This window comes from Nanorana parkeri, unplaced genomic scaffold (assembly GCF_000935625.1).
Source record: "Nanorana parkeri isolate BGI_ZX_2015 unplaced genomic scaffold, ASM93562v1 scaffold1081, whole genome shotgun sequence".
Classification (NCBI taxonomy): Eukaryota; Metazoa; Chordata; class Amphibia; order Anura; family Dicroglossidae; genus Nanorana; species Nanorana parkeri.
This window is the reverse complement of record NW_017307349.1, coordinates 6,766-20,643: the sequence shown is the minus strand read 5'-3', so window position 1 is coordinate 20,643 and position 13,878 is coordinate 6,766. Positions and strand designations below refer to the sequence as shown.

The window sequence follows — 13,878 nt, the reverse complement described above, 5'->3', positions numbered from 1 at the left end:
AGTGAAGCCGACTTCCTAGCCAATCAGGAAGCCGGGAGGCGGTTCATAACCCACAGCCCAGCTTCCTGATTGGAAAGGAAGCCGGCTCCATGCTCCCTCGGCACTAACTGTCAAAAAGAGATCTTCTTCTCACCAGAAGTTCCGGAATTGGAGGTAAGTATTGGAGCATTTGGGCGAGTATGGGTACTCACCCAAATACTCGGTATCGGCACCGATACCAATACTAGTATCAGTATCGGTGCATCCGTAACTATTATGCATTTATATACTTCTGACATATTCTGCTGTTTTGTACAGAGAACAATGAAACATTCATATCAGTTTCTCTATCAGAGGAGCTAACACTCTAATGTCACAAATGTCTCTAATGTCACATACAAATTTTTATAATACTTTTACAGTATATAGTTCTTTCTTATTTCACAGTTTTGTACAGAGAACATTGAGGCATTCATACCAGTCTCTGTACCAGAGAAGCCTACACACTAATGTCCCACCACAGTCACTAACTATTAATATTATACAGCTCCAATTATTATTGTTTTCACAGTACTTGGAGAATCTGAGTACAGAACACGCTGAAGAGAACCCAGGTCCTCAGGGAATGCGTGTTGACCACATAGCTACCATGCTGCTTTCTCATTCTTATAAAAAGTAGCGTCCACATTCTTACTAAAACATCAATGCTTCTAATTTTAAGAAGCCTTTTTTAAGAGGGACAATCTCAGCCATTTTCTCACCGGTGTTCCAGGTCTTCCATGTATACCAGGCAGACCTGGTGGTCCTCGACTTCTCTATAAAGTAGAACAAACAGATATTTTAAAAAGTAAACCCGTAAAACAGATAGGCTACGTTCAGAAAAATACTATACCTTTGTGCAATGTACATAAACAGCCAACAGAGTTCCATTTTTCTGCATACAAATGATACTATATTCTAAAAACTATTGAATCTATTATACAGATGTTGGGGACATGCTACATAATGGGAAAACTGTGCCTAAAATATATATATATATATTTAAAAAAATAATCTTCCTCAAATTACCCATTCCATTTCCTTGAGCTATAAAATATGAATAAATCTAACTATGGGACTTCATGATGAACTTCTTATTAACAAGACTGATCAATTAATTCAAGTGAGGGTTGGTGTATCCGCTGAAAGCTATCATACAATATTGTTGTTTAATAGCACACAGAAAGTATGCAGAAAGTATGGCATTGCACTGCCACACAGGGATTGGTAATGTTATGAATATCCCTGATTACTGTAAGAACAAATAACCTGTTATGCAAATCCTTAAATTACGTTATTAAATAAGGCCACTTGCTCTTATACTGTGATCATAATAGCTTTTTGTAATGTAGAGGTGCTGGATATAAATAGATATTGTGTAAAAATGGGTGTAACATGTTTTTAAAGCTATATTATATACATACATAACACATATGTAAATACAACTAAGTGTCATAGAAATATCGATCTCCATGACAATTGTACACCCCATTTCTTGTACAGCTGTCGCAGGGACAGGAAGTGAGGGAGATTATGGGCAATGGGGTCACAGGAAGAACTATAAACTTGGTAGAAATGTTGACATTTTCTCACTCTAGCCAGACTTTCTCTGCAGAGAGCCTCCATTAAGTCCGGGTAAACAGAGTCTAATGTACAAGGTCAGTATGTATATGAACATATGCAGTGAAATCTTCATACAATGAAAAGTCTAGCTTCACTACACCAACAGGGTATTGTTAGCATGGCCACTTTTGCTTGAAGTGACGCTGACAATTGGCAATATTTTTCCCTGGGAAAATGGTCAAGATATTGGTTGTGTGTAGGATAAAGTCCCCCGTCTTCTCCCAACATTCAGCATTTAGCTCATTTTGCACAAGCTAGTAATTTCATTTAGTTGTAGCTAGTGCATTAACGTTCCCCTATAGAAATAGATCTAGAAGACAGAAGAGGCTCCATTGTACCAAGAGATCAGGCCACTTGTGATAACGAAGGGCACACTCACAGGCCAGCCTGCGTGCAGCAGCTGATAGAATGATGTTTGCTGCAAAAAAGAAGCGAAACAATGGTAAGGAAACAGCTTGTACTGTATAGAAGACAGCTCCAGTTCTGCTTCTCTGTGTTAGCCCTGCACAGGATACAAGTCTAAGTATAAGCTTGGACAAATAGAGCCCTAAACTGTCTGACAATGTAACTTAGCTCTTCTTTAGTGTCTGGAACTTTCAGTGAGCTCATTGACTACTTATTTCTTCCTCATTGGTCACCACTTGTTACATATCTACAATTTCTCCTATTCTGATAACTTTCTCTGGAGCTCCAGGCCTTGCTGTTCTCTTTATCTCTGGAATTCTCTTCCTTCTTATACCCAATTACTAATCATTCTTCCAGGCCTTCTCTTGTTGTGCTCCTCTTCATCTCTGGAATTCTCTTCCTTCCTAAGCCCACTTACTATCATCTAATCATTCTTCTAGGCCTTCTCTTGTGCTCCTTTTTATCTCTGAAACTCTCTTCCTTCCTATACCCACTTACTAGTCATTCTTCCAGGTCTTCTCTTGTTGTCCTCCTCTTTATCTCTGGAACTCACTTCCTTCCTAAACCCAGTTACGAATCAATCTTCTAGGCCTTCTCTTGCTGGGCTCCTCTTTATCTCTGGAACTCTCTTCCTTCTTATACCCACTTATGAATCATTCTTCCAGGCCTTCTTTTGTTGTGCTCCTCTTTATCTCTGGAACTCTCTTCCTTCTTATACCCACTTACTAATCATTCTTCCAGGCCTTCTCTTGCTGTCCTCCTCTTTACCGCTGGAACTCTCTTCCTTCGTATGCTTACTTACTAATCATTCTTCCATGTTTTCTCTTGTTGTGCTCCTCTTTATCTCAGGAGCTCTCTTCCTTCTCATACCCACTTACTAACCATTTTACCAGGCCTTCTCTTGCTGTCCTCCTCTTTATCTCTGACACTCTCTTCCTTCTTTTATCCACTTATTAAGCATTCTTCCAGGGCTTCCCTAGTGCTGCTCCCTTTCTCTACAAATCACTTCCTTCCTTTTAATCACATAGTAATCATTCATAGGTGCCTTCTCTTATTCTGCTTCCTTTTTCTGGAACTCTCTTTCTCTCTTATACTCTTTTATTATTCATTCTTCCAGGGCTTCTCTTACAAATATGCAGATCGGTATTCTGGCTATTCTCTGCTTTTGTTTGCTTCATGCTTGCTTGTACATGAGTGACACACAGCCAGGCAACTTGCAATTTTAGAAGGAGACAAGCAATGGCAGCTTCAATATTTGTTTTTGTGTTTGTATTATAATGTTTTACCCTTCCTTCTGGAGGGTGGCTACTTTTGTTCCCCATGGTCCTTGTGTGTGGTGTAAAGTAGCCACTGCTCCAAGCTCGCTTCTGTGATTGAGTACAGTCGCATGTTTAGTGTTCTTATTTGTATTGAGATTGTAATCTATCACAGGTGTGAGCTTGGAGTGGTGGCTACTTTATGTTTCTGTACCTTTAAGGAGGTGGGGCGTCCTCCTGACAGGCCTGCACCCAATTTGATATCTTCTGCCCTCATGTGCTCCAAGATGGAGACTCTCATAGTTTAGAGTTAGGACCGCACTATAAGAGGTGCCTTGGCGCGGCAGTGCGGCTTACACATCCTTTGCAGAAGACGTGTATCCAAACCTCTGTCATTGTCCTTAGTGGTGAGACAAGTTGTTTTACATGCTGGTTTGTGAGTGTGCCATGATGCCATTCTACTGTTCTACTGTTCAAAGCCCATTTCGTGTGCACCTTACTGTATAACTGGTAACAAATTGTTTAGTGCGTTTGTCGTTTGTTTTGCTTTACCAATTTGGTGCAGTGACGCATGGGGTTTCTCAGCTGCCAATGGGATGTGCGGGATCCCTTGTGTGTTTCTGTACCTTTAAGGAGGTGGGGCGTCCTCCTGACAGGCCTGCACCCAATTTGATATCTACTGCCCTCATGTGCTCCAAGATGGAGACTCTCATAGTTTAGAGTTAGGACCGCACTATAAGAGGTGCCTTGGCGCGGCAGTGCGGCTTACACATCCTTTGCAGAAGACGTGTATCCAAACCTCTGTCATTGTCCTTAGTGGTGAGACAAGTTGTTTTACATGCTGGTTTGTGAGTGTGCCATGATGCCTTTCTACTGTTCTACTTTATAACACACACAGGGTCCATGGGGAACAAAAGTAACCACCCTCCAGAAGGAAGGACAGTGTCAGCACCAATACAGAGATTATTTGAGGATCAGCCGAGTGATACACAAATAAGATACATTTTTGTTAATATTTAGGATACTTGAATGTATTCCTGAGTTTAATGTCACTTTAAGCTAAGTCAACAATCATTTTGCAATATGAACAGTCTCTAATGCTTTAAGTAAAACAAACAATGTTTCTATTGAGTGTGAACATGAGCCCAGAACACTTGATGGCTAAATTTTTACATTTTCAATATTCTTCTGCAATATTTTATATTTACCTAACTAAAGAACGTTAGTTTTTAGTCATGAACATAATAAAGAAAGAAACAAAATATATACAAAAACACAACATGTTGTATGATAAATAAACCTACATAGAATGCTGCCCAGTCCTCCGGGGAATTGCTCCAAATCATTACTGTAGGCAGCCCAGGAGGTCCACGGGGCCCAGGATTGCCTGTCATCCCTGTTCGTCCCATAAGCCCTGGATCACCCTTAAAACAAATAGCTATTAGAGGTATATACTGTGCATTAAAAGCAAACAAAAATGTGTTTCCAACTACTCCAAGACTAATTTACATCTAAAAGATTCATGTAGACATACCTTGTTTCCTTTAGGACCAGGAAGTCCAGGCCGACCTGGGCAACCCTGAAATACACAGGCAGCTTATCTGCAAAATTTCAACACAGCAGCTAACAGGTTTGCACTGTTATATTGGGGTGCTCGGAGCACTGGATTTAATTGCCACCATGGACATATCTGCAATGTGTGTTCCTCTTGTGCTTATGAACCTGTGGCAAGTACAGCAAGGAACCATCTTCTGAGGTTAGCATGTCTTGCTATACAACAGTTTAGTTCCCAAATTGTTTGGGTGCAGGCTTCAGTTGCTGTTGTGATGTGCTGGGCTTCTGCTGTGTCCCTGCGCCTTTAAGAAGAATTGGCCTACCTCCTGGCAAACCTGCACCCAATTCATCCTTTGTTTTATATGCTCCAAGATGGAGGCTTTCATAGATTACGGTTGGGACCACACTACACAGAGGGGCCTTAACGAAGCAGTGTGGCTTCCACATATTTTGCAAATGTTGTGCAACTAAAACCTCTGATGTTAACCCTAATAATTAGACAGTTTTTTTTTTTTTTGCAGGCTGGCTGGTGAGTGTGCTGAAAAACATTTGTTTCTGTATACCACAAACACACAGCAAGGCAAGCCACTCTCCTGCTCTTCCCACTTCCCTTCTCCCAACTAGTAGATAGACGGCTCCTGGAGTAGTGCTCTCTTGTGATCTTGTACTGGAGAGGAAGTTTAGGGAAGCAGAGCTGAGATAGTTGGAGTGAACTGTTTGGAGACATGATGACTGTAAGTGCTTGGGCAAAAAATAAAAAAACTTCTTTGGACAATGTGTACTTGTTTAATCTGGATTAATTGTTGAAAAAAAAGTTTAAGAGTTTAATATTACAACATACATTAAAGAACTGTTTTCCTAAGTGACCCTAAACTCTACTTATGCAGTTTTGTCAGCTTTCCTTAAAGCTTTTTACTGGCCATGCAGTACATTATTTTTTTAAAAATGAGCCTGTGCAAATTGGCACATAAATATGCCAGGACTGCAAATTTCAAACCTGCAAGATCCTTTGCAAGTAGGAGCAAATCTGAACCTCATCTCTATACAAGAGTGAGACATGCAAGCCATAAGGGCATCAAATAAAAGAGCCTTGGAATTAAGAACAATATTACAGCTACAGGGCTTGGTTATTTCATACTGTTATGCACACTTAGAAGCTGGAAGAAAACACATATTACCAGCATGAGGCAGCAACTGCCAAAGCTCATTGGGCCTCTCAGTTCTGACTCTCAGCTTCAGAGTTGTCCTCAGACAACTATTTCAGGCTCAAAGATAAACTCAGCTAGGTGTCAGTTAGCACTAAATAATTCAGTATTTAGCAGTGACTCGTAAAAATGGGAAAACCAGAGTATTACTGAAGAGATTGAAATGTAAGCATGCAGCTAGAGGATAAATAGGAGGATCAGCTGTAAATTGACTCCATCACCTCCTGGGCCCTGGTATCTTCTACCCCTCCAGGTATTATCACCTAGTGCAGCAGTTCCCACTTGGGGTACAAGTACCCCCAGGGGTACTTAACAGCACATTTAGGAGTTCTTGAAATTTTGTTTGTAATTACTGAAAAAAGCTGTGGCAGTGGAGAAGCATGGACTAAATGTGTGCAGAAAGTCTGCAGAGTAATCTTGCAGCTGCATTTTCTAACACTCATTCTGTAGTTCTATAGTTAGTCCCCAGCTGAGTGATGTGCCCTTCGCTTCTCTTAGGGGCAAGAATCCCAAGATCCAGAGAATCCAATGTACAGATCACACCCCAAAGAGACCCCAAGATAACACTGGACACACCACCGCAATATGGCATACCCCAAAGAACCCCCACACACGCCTCCCAGCTCCCTTCTTTATCCCACTGACACAGTGGCATTTGAGCCCCTCCTGTTTGTGCAATGTGGCCACATCTATCATTTGCTACTGTATATGCTTCACTATTAGCCCCCCTCCCTTTCCAACCCCCACCGCGGGGTACAGTGTATACAAACGGACTGTCAAGGGGTATGCACGTAAAAAGAGGTTGGGAACCACTGACCTAGTGTATGTCTTATCTGTAACTGTAATAACTTGGGGTTAATTCTATTTTATATATTTTTATAGTATATGATGTCAAATTGTTATGTAATGTAATACCTTTCTTTTTTTACTATTGTATTTTTATGTTAACACTTTAAAAAAAATATCAATAACACAGGATTAGCAAAACATTATCGAAAGAGAAAGAACTTCAGCAGCTGTTTGTATTCAGACTTTCTTTTCTAACTGAAGCACCATACAGCCCCCTTTTTAACACAGCTGGCATGGAGGTAGAGAAGTTGCTCCTCAGACTCATTCAGTTGTGTGTGTAAATATCAAGTTAAGCTAGTGATGCCTAAAAGCAAGGAAGGATAAACAGGTAAATAAAAAAAAGAAGCCATCTACTTAAAAAATTATGCAAACTATATGTTATTCTACAACATAGATATAATTACTCACTGGACGGCCTTGAGGTCCTGGATACCCTCGAACAGGTGTCTTCTTTGGTTTTTTACTTGTCGGTTCATTGTCGATCTTAAGACCTTCAATGTCTCCTGACCCACCTGCTGGGTAAACGTCTCTGGATGAGGTAGGTTGTAATGTTGTGTTGGTCTTGTTCTCCTGCACTTGTACTGTGGTAGGTGTTGCCACCGTTGTGGAAGAAATGTTAGTTCTTGGTGTTGGCAAAGGGCTGGGTTTGGTGACATTTTTAGTTAAGTCTATTATTTCTCCCGTGTATTTGTCGGTGCTCAGATGTTCTGTTGTGGCAGGACTTTTCTCCTTTTTGTCTGTTGTGGTGTTCTCTTTTGTGGGGTTCAGTTTTTTGTACTGATCCTCCTTCTTTATAGGTTTCCCACTGGGAATTGGGTGGGACGCTTGGCCTGGCACTGGCAGAAGGTTTTCTTCCTTAAAAGTATTCAAGTCAAGTTCATTGAGGTATTTGTGAAGACTGGGGTCCAGAGTCTGCTCGGTGACCACCCCATGTCCCTCAGACTCTATCCATGATGTGTTAGTCTGTAAACCCTGGAGAGGATAAATATTTTACATAAAGCAACATGGATTTTTTTCAATCAGATTGACAAGACTTCTGTTGTGATTAACATCTTAATCACACTATGGCCACACCATTATTTTTTTGGGATAGAATATAAGGTTTATTATTTCAGTTATATTCAGTTATTTGAGTGTAATGGTAAGCCCAAAGGTTGACAGTTGGCACAGGAACAGGTATCCCCATTGGTAGTTTACTCTCTACTAGGGTCCCCATTTTAGATTTCTCCTTTCGTTCCTGGTGATAACAGTCTCCAGAATGTAAAAAAGTGAAGGTGAATCAGGTTGTAACCTAATAGACACAAAAATAGCAATTTTTTTTTAGCTGGAGTAATAATTTAAACAAATATCCACCAAGTTCAATCGATTTAGGAAGTTCTAATACTGTTTTTCCAGATGAGGCCAAACAAATCCCAATGTTTCAGTTGCCAATTAATCTTTAAAATTAAGAAGAGCAAATCTCTTTTTTTAAATAATATCCAGGGGAAGTGTTTATTGCCTGGTACTGCTGAATACCACAGACAGTGGGCAGGTATGGCTGAGAATGTAGTTCACAGTACTTCACCAGTAATTAGTTTTACAGCCACCCTCATTACTTGTATTGGTCAGAATGGAGTGAGAGGAATTAGCACAGGATGTCAAACTGCCTCTCACATAATGCAAGCTCAACTGTCAGCCCCGGCCATATGGAAAACACTTATTTGATGACACTGGGAATCATCACTGATACAAAAGGAAACAGCAGCATTTCTCATCAAAGGGGATTCCCTAAGTGCACCAAACACACTTTTGTTCCATGCCGTACCTAAGGTGCAAACAATGCCGCAGAGACTCATCACTTTTGCTACACTTTCTCTCAGAAGGTAACTCGTATACCAAATGAATCACCACATGCATTTGTATCTACAAATGTGACTACACACATTACAATCTCCGTTGCATCTATTAACAACCATGTAGTGCAAGGGTCTGCCTGATGGAATAAAAATTGAATGGATTGTTTAGGTAGGCCCTCATCTTACATGCTTTTGGTAAATCTAAATATGGTAGTACAATCTGATTGTAATGCGTATTGACAATTTAACAATACTTGTGAATATTAGTAGAGCCTATACAGAGAAATTCATCCTTTGTTTGAAAGCGATCTATCTAATGACCTTATCCACAGAGGAACGCAATTCACTAGGAGGCTTATCTTGAAGTTTTCACTTTAGAACAACAGGTAACCAAATCAAAATCCAACTTGTCAACTTTTTATTCAGTACTGCACAGACTGTTCAATGATCTCACAAAGGTGTGATAATCTGGTTAGATAAAAAAAAAAAATGTGATCGCCTTCACTGGAATCATGGTGGCTAGGTTGATAGCACTGAGGCTTTGTGTTCCAGAAGAACCCTATCTGCTCTAGTCAACTACCATATGCCATGACATATTAATCAATTAGCTGGTGTGCCCAAACTGACCTTAGACGGGTGTTAATAAATAGGGCAAATGTATTAAGCTGCCCAAACATGCTACAACCGACTTTAGATTTAGGATTTATATTTAAGCTTTAGAATGTTAGCTCTTCTGGTACTGATGATTGATGATTTGCTATTTTCTCTGCATACAATGTACACTAAAGAACAGGTAAGTCGAATAAGTAAGTGCTATGTGAATAAATAGGTATTGTTATATGAACTGACCTCATCCGCAGAAGAGAAGTCTATGTAGTTTAATACCAGCAGAAGTTTCATGGTGCTGTGTAATGCAGCAGCCCCAAGCATTGTCCTGACCAAATCATCCAGGGACTACGAAGGTCTTGTCCTGAAAACTCACAGTCTCACTCCAAGATCCAGCCCAGCGGGTGGGGCCACACTCACCAAACAAATTATTATTTATTGCCTTCCCCTGCCCTTAACAAATACCTAGTAGAGACAACAATATTTGAAGTTTTACCCCCCTCCACAGAGAGTGGGTGGATGGAGACTTCTAAGCCTACCAGGGGATTCTATTGGGATGATGTCAGGTTGTACATTGAAAAGAAAATAGACCTGGGAAATGAGTAAGCGACGCCAGGGTGCGATTGTTGGTCCCCAGGCTGGCAGAAAAGAAAAGCAACAAAGAGATAAAACACACTTTCCTGACTCCAGGCTAAACTTTAATGTATTTATTTTTTTGTCATTTTGACATTTTGCTATCTTTCTTCACAAGAAAACATCAAAGATAGCTAAAATTTATAGCAGCCCCTCCTCTCTCCTGTCAGTGGAGGACCTTGCCTCTGTCTGGTGTATGCTGCCTCTCGGCTGGGGTACTTAGAAGAGATTTATGGAGATGATCTGAGCCTAGAGGCAGCTGAGGTAGAGTGTCAGCTCTGTGATTCACAAGCCATGCCTCAAACATTCCATACATTTCAACACAGGAAAAATGTCACCTCTGAAAGTAGAATCATTAACAGCTCAAAACATGAACATGGAGGCAGCAGTGTAGCCTCTTGTTATATGATCATGTGCAGCTTCTCTATGTTTGAGAGACAATATGCAGAGTTTAAATTACCTGCTCTGCATCTACTGTGTGGTCGGAGTGTCTAGTACAAACTTCCATCTCACTTGTGACTTATTTATTATCTTTATTCATTAAGAATAACAGAAAAAGCCAACTCATTTCCAGGGAAAAGACTCTCCCACTCTTTGGGGCTTAAACAAGGATTTGTGATGCAATCAGGATGAAATGATACAGAAAGCCTGAGTTGGGGCTAGTGTGTTGTAATGGCATGTATACATCTATCTGGATCTCGATTCTACATCTATTTAGGCATAATTAGATGTTAAAAATGCCAAATGATTTTGTGTATGTAAATTGCACTGCCATTTTCCACAGCAAGCAGGGATACCCTAAGACCAGATTTGATCGGAAACCAAAGAATATGGCATTGGAAGGTAACTCAAGTAGTCATTAAGAGAACAAGCAATCTGTATTAAGTCAGCACTCTTGGTGAGATTGAAACCTGGAGCCCAGTGCTGCAGGGCAGAAAGTTCTAACTATTCCGCTATTCCGCTGTCTTTGTTCTTGGTGGTTTTATACAGTAGGGGGTAGGCAACCTTGGCACTCCAGCTGTGCTGAAATACAAATCCTATTGTGCTTCTGCCAGAGTCTTGCAATGCCTCATGGGAATTGTAGTTCCACAACTTCTGGAGTGCCAAGGTTGCTTACCCCTACTGTAGGGTATCCTGTTGCTTTACATTTCGGCCTGAATGCATTGAGTAGCTAAGCTATGCTCTTAGCATGTATTTGAGTTTCAGATTTCATTACTCCAGAGTGCACCAGTAACATTCTGGGACACCGCCAGCCACAAAACATGTTTGGCTACTCCACCACCTTCTCTGCATGTCATATCTGTGAAGTCCTGCTCAAATAATAATCTGGTGTTCTCAGTTACACCTTGTGTGCACCCTGTGGCAAAGTACTTTCACTTTTAGTAACCCCAAATTCAAAGCAGCTTCTCACAAGGTCATCCCAAAAATCCCTCTAATGTGAAAAACATGTGCAGCAGGGGGCAGATAAGAGGCACAAGCGGGACATGAGATATAAATACTGTACTAATAGCACCTAGTACAACATGAAGTAACCATAGAGTAGTTTTAGTCTGTAGCACATACATTCTTCTTACAACAAAGTATTTACATGTCTCATTCCATTATGTATTCCAAAAATAAGATAGTCATTCTTTATAATAGGACAGAGGGCAGAGCCTTGCAAATTATTGCTTTACATCAGCCAAATGCCATCCAGTGCATTGTGTATAGTGCAAATATAGCAGAATACTACTAGGCATTTATTTCAAACTTCATACTGTACAGTTTGGATTGTATTGAAAGCATTACTGCTATGGAGTAGGGCTATGGACCTAACAAGACACTATAACTATATAAAGTATATAAAGAAGGGACAAAAGCAACCAAAAAAAGCCCTCCTACTGCATGGCACAGTACAACCTTCATAAAACAGAAGGTGCTCTATATATTTCATTCCATCGCATATCCCCAAAATTAGAGGATTGTTCCTCAATTCAGGACAGTTGGTGGAGTCATGTACTGTGCTATACACTAATTCGGTTAGAGGGCAAAGCAACAAGTTTCGTTTAATGCCCCCCTGCTGCTTCAGTCACCTGCAGGAGGGAAGACAAGAAGTCCTGTATGTGCTGAGATGCCCAAGTGAACTTTTAGTTTTAATCAGCTAAGTACATTCTAGGTTAGTTAAAACTAAAGATGTGCAAAGTCTTACAGTTCCTTTTCTTATGAAAGCCTTTCCCCTGCCAGCAGCTGCAGAGAGGTTCCCTTGGTAGAAGCAGTAGTCTGTCTGTAGAGGTCCCCTGCTAAAGCAGTCCTAAAGCTATCCAATCAGCAGGAGTTTGAGCTTTGCTGATTTCAAAGCAATAGATGTGACTCAGCAAGGAGCCCGTCAAACACTTACAAAGAGATCCTTGCTTCTACACAGAGGGAAACGGTATTTCTCTGTAGTATTATTATTAGTCAGGAGCCAATTAGCCTTCATGCATGTCTTTGGAGTGCTGGGGGAAACCAGAGCACTTGGAGGAAACCCACGCAAGCACAGGGAGAACATGAAAACTCCTTGCAGTTCTCCACAGAGAGTGTCCTGACCGGGATCAGAATCAGGGACCCCTAAAGCTGCAAGGCAGAAAAGCAGACAGGCTTTTCTGCTCAGGTTGTGGCTGCTTTCCTAAGAAACAGAAATGTAGGACCTTGCACATCTTTTGTTTTCATTCACCTGGAATGTATTTAGCTGATTTAAACTTAGTTGGGCTTTGAAATAAAGTAACTGACCCTCTACAGTACGGACACCATCAGGCTTTGCTGGTCATACAGTGGATAAGTTTTTTTAGAGTGTACAAATATTCACTATCTTCACCTTAGCCAGGCCCGGCGCTACCGCAAGGCAAGGCAAGCGGCCACCTGAGGGCGCTGAAGGGTGAGGGCGGAAAAAACAGGGCATTTTGACAAGTACTCGTATTTGTCAAAATGCCCCGATGCTTGCAGTGTTTTTTTTTCTCCACTTACCTTCGGTCGGTGCGGGAGAGCAGCGGCGAGTCAGTGCTAGTCCAGTTGGAGGAGCTCCAGGTGGGGTCCTAATTTAGCTGGCCAGCCACTGCCAGAGGATCCCGACACGCGCGGCACCTCTGGCAGTCGCCGGCCAGCTAAATTAGGACCCCAGCTGGAGCTCCTCCCACCGGACCAGCGCTGACTCGCGGCTGCTCTCCAGCACAGCGCGCCGCTGAGGACTACAACCAGCGAGGCACCTTCAACGAGCAGTGAGTGAGGGCAAGTGGGGTCTGAACTAATGATTATTAGCAGTTGATAATTGTTCATCTATTGTCTGCAGTGTGTACTCTATATGTTTTACATATAGAGTACACACTGCAGACAATAGATGTACAATTATCCTCTGCTAATATGAATGGATTAAATGTTCCATAGTACATAATATGTACATAACATGTAGTTGCACTACGGATCATTGAACCCATTCATGTTAGCAGAGGATAATTGTACATCTATTGTCTGCAGTGTATACTCTATATGTAGTACATATATACAGTACACGTTCCCAATACACTGCCGGCAATAGATTCACAATTATCCACTGCTAATATTAATGGGTTAAATGATCCGTAGTACAACTACATGTTATGTACTATAGATCATTTAACCCATTCATGTTAACCGAGGATAATTGTAAATCTATTGTTGCAGTGTACTCTATATGTAGTACGTAGTACATGTACGTTACACACGTCCAGTACACTACAGCAATAGATTTACAATTCTCCCCTGCTAACATGAATAGGTTAAAAGATCCATAGTACATAATAGTACAAAATATGTAGTTGTACTACAGATCATTTAACCTATTAATGTTAGCAGGGGATAATTGTAACTCTATTACTGCAGTGTACGGGACATGTGTACTGT

General features: G+C 41.0%; 1 protein-coding gene across 1 annotated transcript in view; it reads right to left on the bottom strand.

Moving 5' to 3' along the window:
- The window catches only part of LOC108796216 (collagen alpha-1(I) chain-like), a 62,158-nt gene extending 52,513 nt beyond the window's left edge, over positions 1-9,645 (bottom strand). The window contains exons 1-6 of the mRNA XM_018567668.1: positions 9,595-9,645; positions 7,319-7,882; positions 4,837-4,881; positions 4,607-4,726; positions 2,021-2,059; positions 741-794 (exon numbers count right to left, since the gene is read on the bottom strand). Coding sequence (XP_018423170.1) covers positions 741-794; positions 2,021-2,059; positions 4,607-4,726; positions 4,837-4,881; positions 7,319-7,882; positions 9,595-9,645 — 873 coding nt within the window. The remainder of the gene's footprint in view (positions 1-740; positions 795-2,020; positions 2,060-4,606; positions 4,727-4,836; positions 4,882-7,318; positions 7,883-9,594) is intronic.
- Between the last annotated feature and the right edge of the window lie 4,233 nt (positions 9,646-13,878).